At 33.1% G+C, this 22,047-nt stretch overlaps 2 protein-coding genes across 2 annotated transcripts in view; one reads left to right on the forward strand and one right to left on the reverse strand.

Moving 5' to 3' along the window:
- The first annotated feature begins 2,845 nt into the window (after window positions 1-2,845).
- rcvrna (recoverin a) lies at window positions 2,846-13,222 on the forward strand. Its single transcript, XM_087809205.1, has 3 exons — window positions 2,846-3,226; window positions 8,592-8,703; window positions 13,063-13,222. The coding sequence occupies exons 1-3, from the start codon at window positions 2,846-2,848 to the stop codon at window positions 13,179-13,181; spliced, it is 612 nt and encodes a 203-aa protein (XP_087665331.1). The 3' UTR covers window positions 13,182-13,222.
- A 5,073-nt stretch (window positions 13,223-18,295) lies between these two features.
- gas7a (growth arrest-specific 7a) overlaps window positions 18,296-22,047 on the reverse strand; it is a 17,206-nt gene continuing 13,454 nt past the window's right edge. The window contains exons 8-10 of the mRNA XM_087808983.1: window positions 20,013-20,092; window positions 19,861-19,959; window positions 18,296-18,543 (exon numbers count right to left, since the gene is read on the reverse strand). Coding sequence (XP_087665109.1) covers window positions 18,430-18,543; window positions 19,861-19,959; window positions 20,013-20,092 — 293 coding nt within the window. The 3' untranslated portion in view covers window positions 18,296-18,429. The remainder of the gene's footprint in view (window positions 18,544-19,860; window positions 19,960-20,012; window positions 20,093-22,047) is intronic.

The raw sequence follows: 22,047 nt of genomic DNA on the forward strand, positions 1-22,047 counted from the left end.
ATTGTCCAGTACTTGACTCTGGTGTTGTGATAGTGTAGTAACAAGTATATATGTGTAGTATTGTCCAGTACTTGACTCTGGTGTTGTGATAGTGTAGTAAAGCACAAGTATATATGTGTAGTATTGTCCAGTACTTGACTCTGGTGTTGTGATAGTGTAGTAACAAGTATATATGTGTAGTATTGTCCAGTACTTGACTCTGGTGTTGTGATAGTGTAGTAACAAGTATATATGTGTAGTATTGTCCAGTACTTGACTCTGGTGTTGTAGTATTAACAGACCACATGACTCTTGACGAAGTCGTAACTGCTTTCATTTGTTTTCAAACCAAAATATGTCCAAACATCAGTTTTAAAAGTTTTTAAAAGATTCACTGTATCCTCTCGTCCTCAGTCGTAACTGCTTTCATTTGTTTTCAAACCAAAATATATAAATCATGGATACAGAATCGCTAACGTAACATCGCGATACATGGCTGTATCTGTACTTTCTGACACGAGTATCAAGTGGTTGTTGTTGAGAAGCGAGCAGCGAGTCGACCCACATGACAAACACAAAAGATTAGCGCCAACATTAGCCGCGATGACGCAACAAGATGTGAACGAGCGTCGCTGCTGATCAAACTATTGTTGTCAGTGCCTGGTTTTCGGGAGTTAGTTGGGGCAGATGGAGCGTCCTCGGGAGAGACGCTCCTGATGCTGCGTGATTATGAAACCAAACAACCATGACAATCTGAAGACCACAGAATGAGTCGGGGGGGATTAATCAGAATATTTTAGTGGACAAGGTGGATCTGCTGCAGGCAGGACTGGGATTACCATAATCTCCCCAAACCACAAACTTGTCTTTTCAACTCTTTTGGATCCAAGAACAAAAGTGTCAGATGTTGAACCGACCAGAAGATCATTTAAGATCAAAACTTTTATGTCGATCAGTTGATTTGAAGGTGAATCATGTTTGTTGATTTTTACTGTGAAACTCACTTTGTCAACGACTGCATCTGTGGATTTGTGTTCCTGATTCTGGTCCTGATCCTGGTCCTGGTCCTGATCCTGGTCCTGATCCTGGTCCTGATCCTGGTCCTGATCCTGGTCCTGATGCTGGTCCTGATCCTGGTCCTGATCCTGGTCCTGGTCCTGGTCCTGATCCTGGTCCTGGTCCTGGTCCTGATCCTGGTCCTGATCCTGGTCCTGCAACAACCAATAAAAAGAAGGTCTTTCTGTCTCTCACTTTCACTCTTCCTTCGTTCAGCCGTTCTTGTTACGCAACAGAAACAAAACTGAATATTGAATCCATTTTACACTTTGAAATGTTCTTGTTTTTTAAACATTGATTTTTCTTTATTTTAATTATATTATTTCAAAAGGTTTATTGTTATTTTTTAATGAATTAATTTACTTTTTTTATTTTATTATTTTTCCAATTTATTATTTTTCTAGTTCCATATATAAATATTTTAAACGTAAATACACATTATATTAGGACAACAAACTCTAAACACAGTACTGTGTAGTATAAACATATTTTTATTTAATATACAAACAATATTGTGTAGTATACACACATTTCTGTGTAGTATATTGCACATGTGAGTGTTATTCTATAGTACAGCCAGATGAATATGAAGTACACACATACTTTGTCTAATAGACACAATCTTGTTTAATATATACTCATATTTATGTAGTACACACAAAGTATTGTGTAGTATACACACATTGTTGTGTATACACACAGAATTGTAAAGTATACACAAACTATTGTGTAGTACACATGATTTAATAGTTTTAACACAATATTGCGTAGTATACACATTTTTTTGTTTAGTATACCAACAATATTGTGTAGAGAAAATTATGATAAAAACAAAAATTAAATAATAATACAATTAATTTTGTTTTAATTGAAAGAATGTTTTAATAGAAACAACTATTTTTTCATTAAATGGTAAAGAAAACAAAAGTACTTTCATCATGTAACACCATAAGTCTATGTATATAGTATTATTAGTAGTATTTATTTTCATTAGAAGTCTTTTAGTTTAATATTTTTCATTTAAATCGATCGAATTTATAATTATTAAATAAGTTTGATCATAAAAGTTTATGATAATAATCTTGTTTAAATGGTTATTTAAATAATTAAATAAAGTAATTTAAGCAATTATTTTATTTTGGGTTTTAATAATTCAAAAAATAAACAAGACAATCATGTGACAGATCGTCTGCATGTGATTGGCTGACATTTTTATATTGAATTTAAAAGACTACAGATTGAAAACTATTGAATGAAGGACAATTATTTGTGATATTATAGAATTAGAATATACAACTCCATGTGTAAAATAAATACTTGTTCATTTTTGAAAATATTAAGCCTTTGAATATCCAAACAAACCGTGAATTGTATTATTTAATAATAAGGAATTCGATATGTCAAGATATAAATGATGGAAATCACTCATTAAACAGGGATTTCAATTCAAATTGTGTAGTTTTCAAGTGTTAATGCCTTCAATGAGGATGAACCAGATGTTAGGATCCAGCTCCAGATGTTAGGATCCAGCTCCAGATGTTAGGATCCAGCTCCAGATGTTAGGATCCAGCTCCAGATGTTAGGATCCAGCTCCAGATGTTAGGATCCAGCTCTGCTCACCTGTCGCGTCTAATCCATCTTTAAAAACGCTGTCAGGCGTCGCTTCATCCTCTTAATCAGCAGCTGCTTGGATTTAAACACGACTTTAATCCCATTTGACACTTTCCCGGGCGTTGCCACGGCGATGAGGAGGCTGATAAACGCGCCTCGGAGGTCTTAGCTCCCCCCAGAACCCGACTCTCTCGGCAGGATGGGGAACACCAGAAGCAGCGCTCTCTCCAAGGAGCTCCTGGAGGAGCTGAAGTCCAACACCAAGTACTCGGAGGCGGAACTGTGCTCCTGGTACACCTCCTTCCTGAAGGAGTGTCCGAGCGGGAAGATCAGCCGGCAGCAGTTCCAGAGCATCTACGCCAGCTTCTTCCCGGACGCCGACCCCACCGCCTACGCTCGCCACGTGTTCCGCAGCTTCGACACCAACGCCGACGGCACGCTGGACTTCAAGGAGTACATGGTGGCGCTGCACCTGACCTCGGGCGGCAGGACCGTGCAGAAGCTGGAGTGGGCCTTCGCGCTCTACGACGTGGACGGGAACGGAACCATCAGCAAGAACGAGATCCAGGAGATCGTCAGGGTACTTGTACTACTACTATCCAGAAGAAAGTACTGTTCTTATTTAGTATGCTGACAATAATGATTAGTACACACACATGATTGTATCGGTTAAACACAGTACTGTGTAGTATACACACATTTGTGTTTAGTATACCAACAATATTGTGTAGTACACACACATGATTGTATCGGTTAAACACAGTACTGTGTAGTATACACACATTTGTGTTTAGTATACCAACAATATTGTGTAGTACACACACATGATTGTATCGGTTAAACACAGTACTGTGTAGTATACACACATTTGTGTTTAGTATACCAACAATATTGTGTAGTACACACACATGATTGTATCGGTTAAACACAGTACTGTGTAGTATACACACATTTGTGTTTAGTATACCAACAATATTGTGTAGTACACACACATGGTTGTATGGTTTGAACACAGTCATTTGTAGTATACACTTATTTTTATTTAGTATACTGACAATAATGAGTAGAACACACACACAATGTATTGTTTAAACGCATTACTGTTTAGTATATACACATTTGTGTTTAGTATACCAACAATATTGTGTAGTACACACACATGGTTGTATAGTTTGAACACAGTCATTTGTAGTATACACTTGTTTTTATTTAGTATACTGACAATTATGAGTAGTACACACACACACAATGTATTGTTTAAACGCATTACTGTTTAGTATACACACATTTGTGTTTAGTATACCAACAATATTGTGTAGTACACACACATGATTGTATAGTTTGAACACAGTCATTTGTAGTATACACTTATTTTTATTTAGTATACTGACAATAATGAGTAGAACACACACACAATGTATTGTTTAAACGCATTACTGTTTAGTATACACACATTTGTGTTTAGTATACTAACAATATTGTGAAGTACACACACATGATTGTATAGTTTGAACACAGTCATTTGTAGTATACACTTATTTTTATTTAGTATACTGACAATAATGAGTAGAACACACACACAATGTATTGTTTAAACGCATTACTGTTTAGTATACACACATTTGTGTTTAGTATACCAACAATATTGTGTAGTACACACACATGGTTGTATAGTTTGAACACAGTCATTTGTAGTATACACTTGTTTTTATTTAGTATACTGACAATAATGAGTAGAACACACACACAATGTATTGTTTAAACGCATTACTGTTTAGTATACACACATTTGTGTTTAGTATACCAACAATATTGTGTAGTACACACACATGGTTGTATAGTTTGAACACAGTCATTTGTAGTATACACTTGTTTTTATTTAGTATACTGACAATAATGAGTAGTACACACACACAATGGATTGTTTAAACGCATTACTGTTTAGTATACACACATTTGTGTTTAGTATACTAACAATATTGTGCAGTACACACACATGATTGTATAGTTTGAGCACAGTCATTTGTAGTATACACTTATTTTTATTTAGTATACTGACAATAATGAGTAGAACACACACACAATGTATTGTTTAAACGCATTACTGTTTAGTATTGTGTTTAGTATACCAACAATATTGTGTAGTACACACACATGGTTGTATAGTTTGAACACAGTCATTTGTAGTATACACTTGTTTTTATTTAGTATACTGACAATAATGAGTAGTACACACACACAATGTATTGTTTAAACGAATTACTGTTTAGTATACACACATTTGTGTTTAGTATACCAACAATATTGTGTAGTACACACACATGATTGTATAGTTTGAACACAGTCATTTGTAGTATACACTTGTTTTTATTTAGTATACTGACAATAATGAGTAGTACACACACACAATGTATTGTTTAAACGCATTACTGTTTAGTATACACACATTTGTGTTTAGTATACTAACAATATTGTGTAGTACACACACATGATTGTATAGTTTGAACACAGTCATTTGTAGTATACACTTGTTTTTATTTAGTATACTGACAATAATGAGTAGAACACACACACAATGTATTGTTTAAACGCATTACTGTTTAGTATACACACATTTGTGTTTAGTATACTAACAATATTGTGTAGTACACACACATGATTGTATAGTTTGAACACAGTCATTTGTAGTATACACTTGTTTTTATTTAGTATACTGACAATAATGAGTAGTACACACACACAATGTATTGTTTAAACGCATTACTGTTTAGTATACACACATTTGTGTTTAGTATACCAACAATATTGTGTAGTACACACACATGGTTGTATAGTTTGAACACAGTCATTTGTAGTATACACTTGTTTTTATTTAGTATACTGACAATAATGAGTAGTACACACACACAATGTATTGTTTAAATGCATTACTGTTTAGTATACACACATTTGTGTTTAGTATACTAACAATATTGTGTAGTACACACACATGGTTGTATAGTTTGAACACAGTCATTTGTAGTATACACTTGTTTTTATTTAGTATACTGACAATAATGAGTAGTACACACACACAATGTATTGTTTAAATGCATTACTGTTTAGTATACACACATTTGTGTTTAGTATACCAACAATATTGTGTAGTACACACACATGGTTGTATGGTTTGAACACAGTCATTTGTAGTATACACTTATTTTTATTTAGTATACTGACAATAATGAGTAGAACACACACACAATGTATTGTTTAAACGCATTACTGTTTAGTATACACACATTTGTGTTTAGTATACCAACAATATTGTGTAGTACACACACATGGTTGTATGGTTTGAACACAGTCATTTGTAGTATACACTTATTTTTATTTAGTATACTGACAATAATGAGTAGTACACACACACAATGTATTGTTTAAACGCATTACTGTTTAGTATACACACATTTGTGTTTAGTATACCAACAATATTGTGTAGTACACACACATGGTTGTATAGTTTGAACACAGTCATTTGTAGTATACACTTATTTTTATTTAGTATACTGACAATAATGAGTAGAACACACACACAATGTATTGTTTAAACGCATTACTGTTTAGTATACACACATTTGTGTTTAGTATACCAACAATATTGTGTAGTACACACACATGGTTGTATAGTTTGAACACAGTCATTTGTAGTATACACTTATTTTTATTTAGTATACTGACAATAATGAGTAGAACACACACACACAATGTATTGTTTAAACGCATTACTGTTTAGTATACACACATTTGTGTTTAGTATACCAACAATATTGTGTAGTACACACACATGGTTGTATAGTTTGAACACAGTCATTTGTAGTATACACTTATTTTTATTTAGTATACTGACAATAATGAGTAGAACACACACACAATGTATTGTTTAAACGCATTACTGTTTAGTATACACACATTTGTGTTTAGTATACCAACAATATTGTGTAGTACACACACATGGTTGTATGGTTTGAACACAGTCATTTGTAGTATACACTTATTTTTATTTAGTATACTGACAATAATGAGTAGAACACACACACAATGTATTGTTTAAACGCATTACTGTTTAGTATACACACATTTGTGTTTAGTATACTAACAATATTGTGTAGTACACACACATGATTGTATAGTTTGAACACAGTCATTTGTAGTATACACTTATTTTTATTTAGTATACTGACAATAATGAGTAGAACACACAATGTATTGTTTAAACGCATTACTGTTTAGTATACACACATTTGTGTTTAGTATACTAACAATATTGTGTAGTACACACACATGATTGTATAGTTTGAACACAGTCATTTGTAGTATACACTTGTTTTTATTTAGTATACTGACAATAATGAGTAGAACACACACACAATGTATTGTTTAAACGCATTACTGTTTAGTATACACACATTTGTGTTTAGTATACCAACAATATTGTGTAGTACACACACATGATTGTATAGTTTGAACACAGTCATTTGTAGTATACACTTATTTTTATTTAGTATACTGACAATAATGAGTAGAACACACACACAATGTATTGTTTAAACGCATTACTGTTTAGTATACACACATTTGTGTTTAGTATACTAACAATATTGTGTAGTACACACACATGATTGTATAGTTTGAACACAGTCATTTGTAGTATACACTTATTTTTATTTAGTATACTGACAATAATGAGTAGTACACACACACAATGTATTGTTTAAACGCATTACTGTTTAGTATACACACATTTGTGTTTAGTATACCAACAATATTGTGTAGTACACACACATGGTTGTATAGTTTGAACACAGTCATTTGTAGTATACACTTATTTTTATTTAGTATACTGACAATAATGAGTAGTACACACACACAATGTATTGTTTAAAAACAGTACTGTGTAGTATACTACTTACAATATTGAGTAGTACACATAAATGATTGTATCGTTTAAATGCATTACTGTGTAGCATACACATTTTTGTTTGATATACCAACAGTATTGTGTAGTATACACACATTTCTGTGAAGTATGCCAACAATATTGTGTAGTACACTCACATAATTCTATAGTTAGGTAGAACTGTATTGTTTAAACACAGTACTGTTTAGTATACAATCATTTCTGTGTAGTATACACACACTTCACATAACCATATGCAAGTGTGTAGTACAGATACTTAATTTTGAAGTATACACTAGTTTGGTTTAATATACCAACAACATCATGTAGTATACACACATTTCTTTATACACATACATATATCTGTTTAGTATACCAAAAATATTGTGTAGTAAACACACATTTCTGTGTAGTATATACACACTTCACATAACCATACAAAAGTGTTTAGTACAGACACGTAATTGTGTAGTATACACACATTTAACATACACGAGTGTGTAGTTGCTCATAATAATATTACGATGAAAACTAATGCATAGAGAACGTATAGTAAGAATAAATGTTGAATAAATCCATCAAAATAAGTAATATTTGATGATATTTTCAACAATAATGCAACACGTTATTTTAGTTTATTTGTGATAAAGAGTTAAAAAGGATTTTAATTTGACAATAGATAATTATTCTTATTATTTTAAATATTAATAATAATAATTATTACACATGTCAAAGCAATAGAAGTCATTTATGAATATAATATCCATTATCATTTTGTAAAATATATAATAGCATCAATTATTTGACATTTCAATTAAAACATTATATTTTTTATTTCACTGTCAGTCAAAAGTTATTATTTGTCATAAATACTTTTACTTTGTTCTCATCCCGACAGGATTGAATAATGAAGTTAATTCGGTTGTTTTAAGTGATATATTTAAATCAAGGAGTTGAAATCTTAAGAAAAGTATTTGTTGTTACTAACCAAGTGTTTCCGCTGCAGTCGATATTCAACATGATTCCAGCCGTGGATCAGCAGAACCTCCCGGAGGACGAAAACTCCCCGGAGAAGAGGGCGGAGAAAGTCTGGAGCTTCTTTGGAAAGAAGGAAAACGGTGAGTCTTTAGTTTAACATTCACACAAACACTCGTCACTTTATTTGGTCCCTGAACGTCTCGTAGGAACTTGTTTTTCTATGTGTGTAGCAGCTGTACAACTACACAATTAAGTGTCTGTACTACACACTTGCATGTATATGTAAAGTGTGTATATACTAAACAGAAATGTGTGTATACTACACAATATTGTTGGTATACTCAACCAAAATATGTGTTTACCACACAGTACTGCATTGAAACTATACAATCAAGTGTCTGTACTACATACAATTGTGAGTATACTAAATAGAAATATTTGTATACTACACAATGAAGTGTTTGTACTACACACTCGCATGAATATGTGAAGTGTGTGTATAATGCACAAGAATTTGTGTATACTACACAGGAATGTGTGTATACTACACAATATTGTTGGTATACTAAACCAAAATATGTGTTTACCACACAGTACTGCGTTGAAACTATACAATCAAGTGTCTGTACTACATAATATTGTAATTATACTAAATAAAAATATTTGTATACTACACAATTAAGTGTTTGTACTACACACTCGCATGTATATGTGAAGTGTGTGTATACTGCACCAGAATGTGTGTATACTACACAGGAATGTGTGTATACTACACAATATTGTTGGTATACTAAACCAAAATATGTGTTTACCACACAGTACTGCGTTGAAACTATACAATCAAGTGTCTGTACTACATAATAGTGTAATTATACTAAATAAAAATATTTGTATACTACACAATGAAGTGTTTGTACTACACACTCGCATGTATATGTGAAGTGTGTGTATACTGCACCAGAATGTGTGTATACTACACAGGAATGTGTGTATACTACACAATATTGTTGGTATACTAAACCAAAATATGTGTTTACCACACAGTACTGCGTTGAAACTATACAATCAAGTGTCTGTACTACATACAATTGTGAGTATACTAAATAGAAATATTTGTATACTACACAATGAAGTGTTTGTACTACACACTCGCATGTATATGTGAAGTGTGTGTATAATGCACCAGAATGTGTGTATACTACACAGGAATGTGTGTATACTACACAATATTGTTGGTATACTAAACCAAAATATGTGTTTACCACACAGTACTGCGTTGACACTATACATTCAAGTGTCTGTACTACATAATATTGTAATTATACTAAATAAAAATATTTGTATACTACACAATTAAGTGTTTGTACTACAAACTCGCATGTATATGTGAAGTGTGTGTATACTGCACCAGAATGTGTGTATACTACACAGGAATGTGTGTATACTACACAATATTGTTGGTATACTAAACCAAAATATGTGTTTACCACACAGTACTGCGTTGAAACTATACAATCAAGTGTCTGTACTACATAATATTGTAATTATACTAAATAAAAATATTTGTATACTACACAATTAAGTGTTTGTACTACACACTCGCATGTATATGTGAAGTGTGTTTATACTGCACCAGAATGTGTGTATACTACACAGGAATGTGTGTATACTACACAATATTGTTGGTATACTAAACCAAAATATGTGTTTACCACATAGTACTGCGTTGAAACTATACAATCAAGTGTCTGTACTACATAATATTGTAATTATACTAAATAAAAATATTTGTATACTACACAATTAAGTGTTTGTACTACACACTCGCATGTATATGTGAAGTGTGTGTATACTGCACCAGAATGTGTGTATACTACACAGGAATGTGTGTATACTACACAATATTGTTGGTATACTAAACCAAAATATGTGTTTACCACACAGTACTGCGTTGAAACTAAAAAATCAAGTGTATGTACTACATACAATTGTGAGTATACTAAATAGAAATATTTGTATACTACACAATTAAGTGTTTGTACTACACACTCGCATGTATATGTGAAGTGTGTGTATACTGCACCAGAATGTGTGTATACTACACAGGAATGTGTGTATACTACACAATATTGTTGGTATACTAAACCAAAATATGTGTTTACACACAGTACTGCATTGAAACTATACAATCAAGTGTCTGTATTACATACAATTGTGAGTATACTAAATATAAATATTTGTATACTACACAACTAAGTGTTTGTACTACACACTCGCATGTATATGTGAAGTGTGTGTATACTGCACCAGAATGTGTGTATACTACACAGGAATGTGTGTATACTACACAATATTGTTGGTATACTAAACCAAAATATGTGTTTACGACACAGTACTGCGTTGAAACTATACAATCAAGTGTCTGTACTACATACAATTGTGAGTATACTAAATATAAATATTTGTATACTACACAATTAAGTGTTTGTACCACACACTGCCTTATGTATGTGACATTTGTGTACACTATGAGTGTTATACTGAAGTATAGCCAGATGAATATGTAGTACACACATACTTTGTCTAGTATAGATATATGAGACATCTTTAATATACACACATGTAGTATATGCACAGTATTGTGTAGTATAAACATATTTTTGTGTTTAGACAAAATATTGTTAAGTTTACGCAAACTATTATGTAGTAACATTATTTAATGGTTTTAACAAAATATACATACCGACTGTGTAGTGCAGACACATAATTGTGTAGTATACACTTAATTGTGTAGTATATACATATTTCTATTTAGTATACAATAATATTGTGCAGTATAAACACATTTCTTTGTAGTATATTGTACACACTTAAGTGTTATTATGTAGTATAGCCAGATGAATATGTAGTACACAATCTTGTTTAATATACAAACATATTTATGTAGTATACGCACAGTATTGTGTAGTATACACACATTTTTGTGTATACACACAATATTGTAAAGTATACACAAAATATTGTGTAGTAAACATAGTTTTAACGCAATATTGTGTAGTATACACATATTCTAGTTTAGTATACTTACAATATTGTGTAGTACACACACATTTATGTGTAGTATACACACACTTCACATATAAATACACAAGTATTTAGTACAGACACTTAATTGTGTAGTATACACACATTTCACATACACGAGTGTGTAGTACAGACACATATTTCTATTTAGTATACTTACAATATCATGATTGTATCGTTTAAACGCAGTACTGGGTAGTATCACATATTTTTGTTTAGTATGCCAACAATATTGTATAGTACACAAATACATTATTGTATCGTTTTAAACGCAGTACTGTGTAGTATACACATGTTTTTGTTTAGTATGCCAACAATATTGTGTAGTCCACACACACACGATTGTATCATTTAAATGCAGTACTGTGTAGTATACACATATTTTTGTTTAGTATGCCAACAATATTATGTAGTACACACACATGATTGTATCGTTTAAACGCAGTACTGTGAAGTATACACATATTTTTGTGTATTATGCCAACAATATTTTGTAGTACACACACACGATTGTATCGTTAAAACGCAGTACTGTGTAGTATCACATATTTTTGTTTAGTATGCCAACAATATTGTGTAGTACACACACACATGATTGTATCGTTTAAACGCAGTACTGTGTAGTATACACATATTTTTGTTTAGTATGCCAACAATATTGTGTAGTACACACACACATGTGTATCGTTTAAACGCAGTACTGTGTAGTATCACATATTTTTGTTTAGTATGCCAACAATATTGTGTAGTACACACACACATGATTGTATCGTTTAAACGCAGAACTGTGTAGTATACACATATTTTGTTTAGTATGTCAAAAATATTGTGTAGTACACACACATGATTGTATCGTTTAAACGCAGTACTGTGTAGTATACACATATTTTTGTTTAGTATGCCAACAATATTGTGTAGTACACACACACATGTGTATCGTTTAAACGCAGAACTGTGTAGTATACACATATTTGTGTTTAGTTTATCAACAATATTGTGTAGTACACACATATGTTTGTTTAGTATACCAACAATATTTTGTAGTATACACATATGTTTGTTTAGTATACCAACAATATTGTATAGTATACACATATTTTTGTTTAGCATACAGACAATATTGTGTAGTATACACATATTTTTGTTTAGTATACCAACAATATTGTGTAGTATACACATATTTTTGTTTAGTATACTTACAATATTATGTAGTACACACACATGATTGTATCGTTTAAACGCAGTACTGTGCAGTATACACATGTTTTTATTTAGTATGCCAAAAAATATTGTGTAGTACACACACAATTGTATAGTTTAAACGCAGTACTGTGTAGTATACACATATTTTTGTGTAGTATATTAAAACACGATGACAAAAGCGTCACTACCTTCAAGCGTCTCGTCTCCTCCAGACAAGATCTCCGAGGGCGAGTTCATTCAGGGCGTGATGGACAACAAGGACATCCTGCGTCTGATCCAGTACGACGAGCCGCAGAAGATCCAGGAGAAGCTCAGGGAGAAGAAGCAGTGAAGAGACCTTTGGCTTGAAGATGTTCTTCACCTGTAGATGTTCTGACTTGTTGTTGTGTCTCTGGTTGTGTTGAAAACAAGTTCAAATAAAGAAACATAAATAACGTGTGTTTTTAACTACAAATTCAAATTTATAAACTGTGTTATAGATCATTCTAGCAATACCGTGTACATATCTTTGTAGTTAGTAAGTATTTCATGTACTTCAAACGCTGTGAAGACTCGCCACACATCGAATACAAATACATCAAATAAGAATAAAAACACTTACCTGACCAACAAAAAGCGACGAGTCATTCTCTTCATACACGAATGCTAATGCTAACACACGAGCTAAGCTAACTAGCTACTAGTTCCTTGCGCGTGAAAACATCAAAGACGTCACACAAAAGTTAAAAGTTGTTCCCGAAACACAAAAACACACAAACAACACAAACTATAGTTATATATATTTTTTAAAGTAACTAAAAAGGTAAATATTTGAAACGCAGCTAAAGCTAACAAGCTAACATAGCTTAGCTCACCCGTGATTCGACGGTGCGTTCAAGTTCGAGAATAAAAAACACGTAAATGTCACGAATGATCTAAAGCGAATTTTTAGTAAAAGTTAAGATTAAAATTGTTAATCTAGTAGAAACTATTTCTCAAGAAAGTGTACAAATCAAACAGAGATAAAAAGTAATAACAATAATAATGATAAATAAACTATAAACAGGATAATAATAATAATAATAAATGTTATAGCATGTTATTGTTTAATGCATGTTTAAATGAAGATGGTTCTAATCAGTGAAATAATAATAATAGTAATAATAAACAACTATAAACATGATAATAATAATAAATAGTATTAAATAATTAAAAAACATTATAACTACAATCATGATAATAATAACAAATATTATAGTATGTTATTGTTTAAAGTATGTTTAAATTAAGATGGTTCTAATCAGTGTAATAATAATAATAATAGTAATAACAAACAACTGATAATAATAATAAATAGTATTGTTATTTTTTAATGTATGTTTAAATGAAGATGCTTTTAATCAGTGTAATAATAATAATAGTAATAATAAACAACTATAAACATGATAATAATAATAAATAGTATTAAATAATTAAAAAAACATTATAACTACAATCATGATAATAATAACAAATATTATAGTATGTTATTGTTTAAAGTATGTTTAAATGAAGATGTTCTCATCAGAGTAAGAGCAGCTTTAAGAGAATTAGGATCAAGTTACCGTCCACCTGTCAATCACATGATCCTATTAAAGACTGAGGTCGACAGAGACGAACGACTTCATACTTCAGTATCGACTCAACTGGAGCTGGAACATTTACACACATATTCTTGTTTAGTATACCAACAATATTGTGTAGTATACACATATTTTTGTTTAGTATAGCAACAATATTGTGTAGTATACACATATTTTTGTTTGGTATACCAACAATATTGTGTAGTATACACATATTTTTGTTTAGTATAGCAACAATATTGTGTAGTATACACATATTTTTGTTTAGTATAGCAACAATATTGTGTAGTATACACATATTTTTGTTTAGTATAGCAACAATATTGTGTAGTATACACATATTTTTGCTTAGTATAGCAACACTATTGTGTAGTATACACATATATTTGTTTAGTATAGCAACAATATTGTGTAGTATACACATATTTTTGTTTAGTATAGCAACAATATTGTGTAGTACACACATATATTTGTTTAGTATAGCAACAATATTGTGTAGTATACACATATTTTTGTTTAGTATAGCAACAATATTGTGTAGTATACACATATTTTTGTTTAGTATAGCAACAATATTGTGTAGTATACACATATTTTTGTTTAGTATAGCAACAATATTGTGTAGTATACACATATTTTTGTTTAGTATAGCAACAATATTGTGTAGTATACACATATTTTTGTTTAGTATAGCAACAATATTGTGTAGTATACACATATTTTTGTTTAGTATACCGACAATATTGTGTAGTATACACATATTTTTGTTTAGTATAGCAACAATATTGTGTAGTATACACATATTTTTGTTTAGTATAGCGACAATATTGTGTAGTATACACATACTTTTGTTTAGTATAACGACAATATTGTGTAGTATACACATATTTTTGTTTAGTATAGCAACAATATTGTATACTATACACATACTTTTGTTTAGTATAGCAACAATATTGTATACTATACACATACTTTTGTTTAGTATACCAACAATATTGTGTAGTATACACATACTTTTGTTTAGTATACCAAAAATATTGTGTAGTATAGGCATATTTTTGTTTAGTATACCGACAATATTGTATAGTATACACATATTTTTGTTTAGTATAGCAACAATATTGTGTAGTATACACATATTTTTGTTTAGTATAGCGACAATATTGTGTAGTATACACATACTTTTGTTTAGTATAACGACAATATTGTGTAGTATACACATATTTTTGTTTAGTATAGCAACAATATTGTATACTATACACATACTTTTGTTTAGTATAGCAACAATATTGTATACTATACACATACTTTTGTTTAGTATACCAACAATATTGTGTAGTATACACATACTTTTGTTTAGTATACCAAAAATATTGTGTAGTATAGGCATATTTTTGTTTAGTATACCGACAATATTGTATAGTATACACATATTTTTGTTTAGTATAGCAACAATATTGTGTAGCATACACATACTTTTGTTTAGTATAGCAACAATATTGTGTAGTATACACATATTTTTGTTTAGTATAGCAACAATATTTTGTAGTATACACATATTTTTGTTTATTATACCAACAACATTGTGTAGTATACACACATTTCTGTGTAGTATTCTGTACACACTGTGTGTTATTCTTTAGTATATTCAGGTCAATGTAGCACAAACATTATTGTGTAATATACACACAATCTAGTTTAATATACACACATAATTGTGTGGTATTGTGTATTATACACACATTGTTGTGTAGTATTAGCACAATGTTGTGTGGTATACAGATATTGTATTCGTATACACACCATATTGTAAAGTACTGTATACACAAACTATTGTGTAGTACACGTTAATGAATAGTTTTAACGCAATGTTGTACAGTATACACACATTTCTTTGTAGTATACACACACTAGTGTGTAGTACAGACACTTAATTGTGTAGTACACATAGTATGTTTGTGTTACATAAACACAGTAAAACAATGAGCAGGAACTTCAAGTTGACAAACGTACAGATTTTGAACGTAGCCATTAGCGCAACGAACAAAGGAACAAAGGAGCATCAATGCGATGGTTCTGATCCGTTTGGATCATATATTTGTTTGTGCTGTTGTTCAGATCAGGAGGTCAAGAGGTCAAACATGTGCTGTTCACCTGACTATGGCGCCCCCTGCTGGCCCCCCCACCACACACACACACACACACACTGAGTTTGATGTTTAATAGAATCACACGCTTAGAGAACACGTGAACACGTGAACACGCCTGACGACCGTGACACTGAAGGACATCGACACGACCTTTGAACCCACGAAGACGAACACGAGGACATGAAGACATGAAGACATGCAGGACCTTCTTCTTCTTCTTCTTCTTCTTCTTCTTCTTCTTCTTCTTCTTCTTCTTACAGAAATATATTTAACCAGAAAAATACTTTGTCAATGGATCCGATGAGAGCGAGGTGTCGGTTCTATTCCCGAGTCAAGGAGCCGTTGAGCAATCGTTAGTGATAATTAATAATAATATTTAAATAATGAAACACTGGAAGAAAAAGAGTAAATTACACTAAGATTAAAGTTTAAATTATTTATATTTAATCACATTTAATTATGATTCAAAGATAAAGAATACAAATATTTTTTAATAGAAATCAATTAATAAATATTAAAAAAAAAAAAAATTAAACTTTCCTGAACATTTTTGAATAAAAATAAACAAAGTTTAAATACAAATAAAAAGTCTTAAATCTGTCTCAACATAAATTTCATTTTTTATGTTTTTTTTCTCACTAATAAAAAAAATGTGTTAAAAAAAATAAATAATACAAATTCTTAAATCAGTCTAAATAAACATAATATTAAATAATATTAAATATAAACAGAGATTTAATTAAGAGTTAATTATCGTTTTAATAAATGTTTTAATCCACTAATAATAATAAATAAAACAACATTATTACTAAAAACCATTGATTAGTGAAAAGTAAATGTAAAAAAACACAAATAATAAAATATTATAACTAAACATATGTAAAACAATAATCATAAAACTTTATAATAATAAAGAAATTTGTCTCAATCAAAGTAATATATGATTTAAAGCGTTAATAAAAATAATAAAAATACAAACATTACTACTTAAAGTACAAAATAATATTGACTAGTGAAAACAAAAATACTGAACTAAAACTAAACATAAGCAGAAAAATATTTATAAAAATAAATAAATAAATCTGTCTCAGTTAAAATAATATTAAATAATATAATTTTTAAACAGAGATTTAATTAAGGTTTAATTCATTAATAATAGTAATAAAAATAACAATATTACTAGTTAAAGTACAACAAATGATTTATAAGTGAAAAAATACAAATAATAATAAATAATAACTAAACATTTGCAGGAAAAGAATCCATAAAAAACATGAATATTTTTCACATTCACTTGTTATTTAAGGAATAAGGATTAAATCTCTAAACTGGACTGAACTGGATGGAAGAGACTCCACACTCTGGTCTGGGAACATCTCGCAGCAGAAGGTTCTCCATCGACACACACACACCTGTACAAACGTCCAGCAGAACATTCCCGGGTTTAGGCACTAGAGGGCGCGTCAGTGATCCGGGCAGCACCTGTGGTGTGTAGCTGTCGCACAACTGGACTCACAACACGACAACAACCCGCGGCGGGCCAACAACAACACACCCACGAACATGCACGGGTCCAGGAGGTTCTGAGGTCCGCTTTGAGATGGAGAGGTCAGAGGTCGTCCTCGGCCCGACCTCTTCACGCGACGACAACGAGACAGACGTCCACTCGGGTGAATGCGGGTCATGACGGGGGTCGGGGTCAGGGGGGGGGGGGGGGGGGAGGAACATGCTGGTTCTGATCCGGTTCTCCGGTGCTCTGGATCCAGCTGGTCCTGAACATGCACCGTCCCTGGATCCACGGAAACACCCGATGACGGGTCCAGAGCCTCTAGATGTCCAGGTCCACGGGCCGGACCTCGCCCGTCTTGTGCTCCTTCACCCAGAGTTCTCGGTCCTGGGCCGGGTCCACGGCCTGCAGCAGCTGGTCCACCAGCTCCACCGTCTGCAGGGGTCAAGAGGTCGAGAGGTCAGGAGGTCAGGAGGTCACGCCAGGGAGACAAGATGATGAACGTCACACAACACTGTCAGAGAATCTAAAGTGATCGCACAAAAATATACACACATATTTGTGTAGTTTACGCACATTGTCGTGTAGTATACAAGTATTGTATAGTATACACACAATATTGTAAAGTATACACAAACTATTGTGTGGTAAAAATTATTTAATAGTTTTAACGCAATAATGTGTATAATACACATTTTTAATTAGTATACTCACAATAGTTAGTAGTATAAACACATTTCCGTATAGTATACACACACGATTGTGTAGTACAGACACTTAATTGTGGAGTATACACAGGTTTCTGTGTAGTATACATACATGAGTGTGTAGAACAGTCACTTAAAAATGGTGTAGAATGCACACATTTCTGTGTAGTATACATACAAGAGTGTGTAGTACAGACACATAATTGTGTAGTATACAAACATTTCTTTGTAGTAGAGATACGCGAGTGTCTAGTACAGACACTTAAAAAAGGTGTAGTATACACACATTTCTGTGTAGTATATATACAAGAGTGTGTAGTACAGACACTTAACTGTTTAGTACACACACATTTCTGTGTAGCATACATACAAGAGTGTGTAGAACAGACACTTAACTGTTTAGTACACACACATTTCTGTGTAGCATACATACAAGAGTGTGTAGTACAGACACTTAACTGTTTAGTACACACACATTTCCGTGTAGCATACATACAAGAGTGTGTAGTACAGACACTTAACTGTTTAGTACACACACATTTCTGTGTAGCATACATACAAGAGTGTGTAGTACGGACACTTAACTGTTTAGTACACACACATTTCTGTGTAGCATACATACAAGAGTGTGTAGTACAGACACTTAACTGTTTAGTACACACACATTTCTGTGTAGCATACATACAAGAGTGTGTAGTACAGACACTTAACTGTTTAGTACACACACATTTCTGTGTAGCATACATACAAGAGTGTGTAGTACAGACACTTAACTGTTTAGTACACACACATTTCTGTGTAGTATACATACGCAAGCGTGCAGTACAGACACTTCATTGTGTAGTATACACATATGTTTGTGTTATATAAGTACAGCCATTTCAAAGTTAACTAACAGATCATGAGTGTGTGACGTTGACCAAACGACTCAAAGAAAGAGAAGAGAGAGAAGACAGAGAAGAAAAGGAAGAAAGAGAAGAAAGAGAAGAAAGAGAAGAGAGAGACGAGAGAGAAGAGAGAGAAGAGAAGAAGATCTAAAACTCACGCTCTGGTTGAACATGTCCGTCTCGTGCCTCAGGGTGGTGTACTGACGCAGGTGCTGCTGGATCCACTCGATACGTTCCACCTCCAGCTTCTCCAGCTCCTGTCATGTCACACGTCAGACACAGAAACTCATCCGACACCAGAGCTTCTCACCATCGTGCTGGTCACCATCTCCTCGAACCACTTGCACTGAGTCTGGTTGTACAGGTCCACACATCGCATCAGGTCGTCTCCTGAGGACCAGGAACATCATCAGAACCATCAGGAACATCATCATATCCACCAGGAACATCATCAGATCCACCAGGAACATCATCAGATCCACCAGGAACATCATCAGAACCACCAGGAACATCATCAGAACCATCAGGAACATCATCAGAACCATCAGGAACATCATCAGAACCACCAGGAACATCATCAGATCCACCAGGAACATCATCATATCCACCAGGAACATCATCAGAACCATCAGGAACATCATCATATCCACCAGGAACATCATCAGAACCATCAGGAACATCATCATATCCACCAGGAACATCATCAGATCCACCAGGAACATCATCAGATCCACCAGGAACATCATCAGAACCACCAGGAACATCATCAGAACCATCAGGAACATCATCAGAACCATCAGGAACATCATCAGAACCACCAGGAACATCATCAGATCCACCAGGAACATCATCATATCCACCAGGAACATCATCAGAACCATCAGGAACATCATCATATCCACCAGGAACATCATCAGAACCATCAGGAACATCATCATATCCACCAGGAACATCATCAGAACCATCAGGAACATCATCATATCCACCAGGAACATCATCAGAACCATCAGGAACATCATCAGAACCATCAGGAACATCATCAGAACCATCAGGAACATCATCATATCCACCAGGAACATCATCAGAACCATCAGGAACATCATCATATCCACCAGGAACATCATCAGAACCATCAGGAACATCATCATATCCACCAGGAACATCATCAGAACCATCAGGAACATCATCATATCCACCAGGAACATCATCAGAACCATCAGGAACATCATCAGAACCACCAGGAACATCATCAGATCCACCAGGAACATCATCAGATCCACCAGGAACATCATCAGAACCACCAGGAACATCATCAGAACCACCAGGAACATCATCAGATCCACCAGGAACATCATCAGATCCACCAGGAACATCATCAGAACCACCAGGAACATCATCAGAACCATCAGGAACATCATCAGAACCACCAGGAACATCATCAGATCCACCAGGAACATCATCAGAACCACCAGGAACATCATCAGAACCATCAGGAACATCATCAGAACCACCAGGAACATCATCAGATCCACCAGGAACATCATCAGATCCACCAGGAACATCATCAGATCCACCAGGAACATCATCAGAACCACCAGGAACATCATCAGAACCACCAGGAACATCATCAGAGTCAAGTACTGGACAATACTACACATATATACTTGTTACTACACTATTAGAACACCAGAGTCAAGTACTGGACAATACTACACATATATACTTGTTACTACACTATCACAACACCAGAGTCAAGTCCTGGACAATACTACACATATATACTTGTTACTACACTATCACAACACCAGAGTCAAGTACTGGACAATACTACACATATATACTTGTTACTACACTATCACAACACCAGAGTCAAGTACTGGACAATACTACACATATATACTTGTTACTACACTATCACAACACCGGAGTCAAGTACTGGACAATACTACACATATATACTAGTTACTACACTATCACAACACCAGAGTCAAGTACTGGACAATACTACACATATATATATATACTTGTTACTACACTATCACAACACCGGAGTCAAGTACTGGACAATACTACACATATATACTTGTTACTACACTATCACAACACCAGAGTCAAGTACTGGACAATACTACACATATATATATATACTTGTTACTACACTATCACAACACCGGAGTCAAGTACTGGACAATACTACAAATATATACTTGTTACTACACTATCACAACACCAGAGTCAAGTACTGGACAATACTACACATATATACTTGTTACTACACTATCACAACACCAGAGTCAAGTACTGGACAATACTACACATATATACTAGTTACTACAGTATCACAA

Source organism: Callionymus lyra, chromosome 15 (genome assembly GCF_982586985.1).
Source record: "Callionymus lyra chromosome 15, fCalLyr1.hap1.1, whole genome shotgun sequence".
Lineage (NCBI taxonomy): Eukaryota > Metazoa > Chordata > Actinopteri > Syngnathiformes > Callionymidae > Callionymus > Callionymus lyra.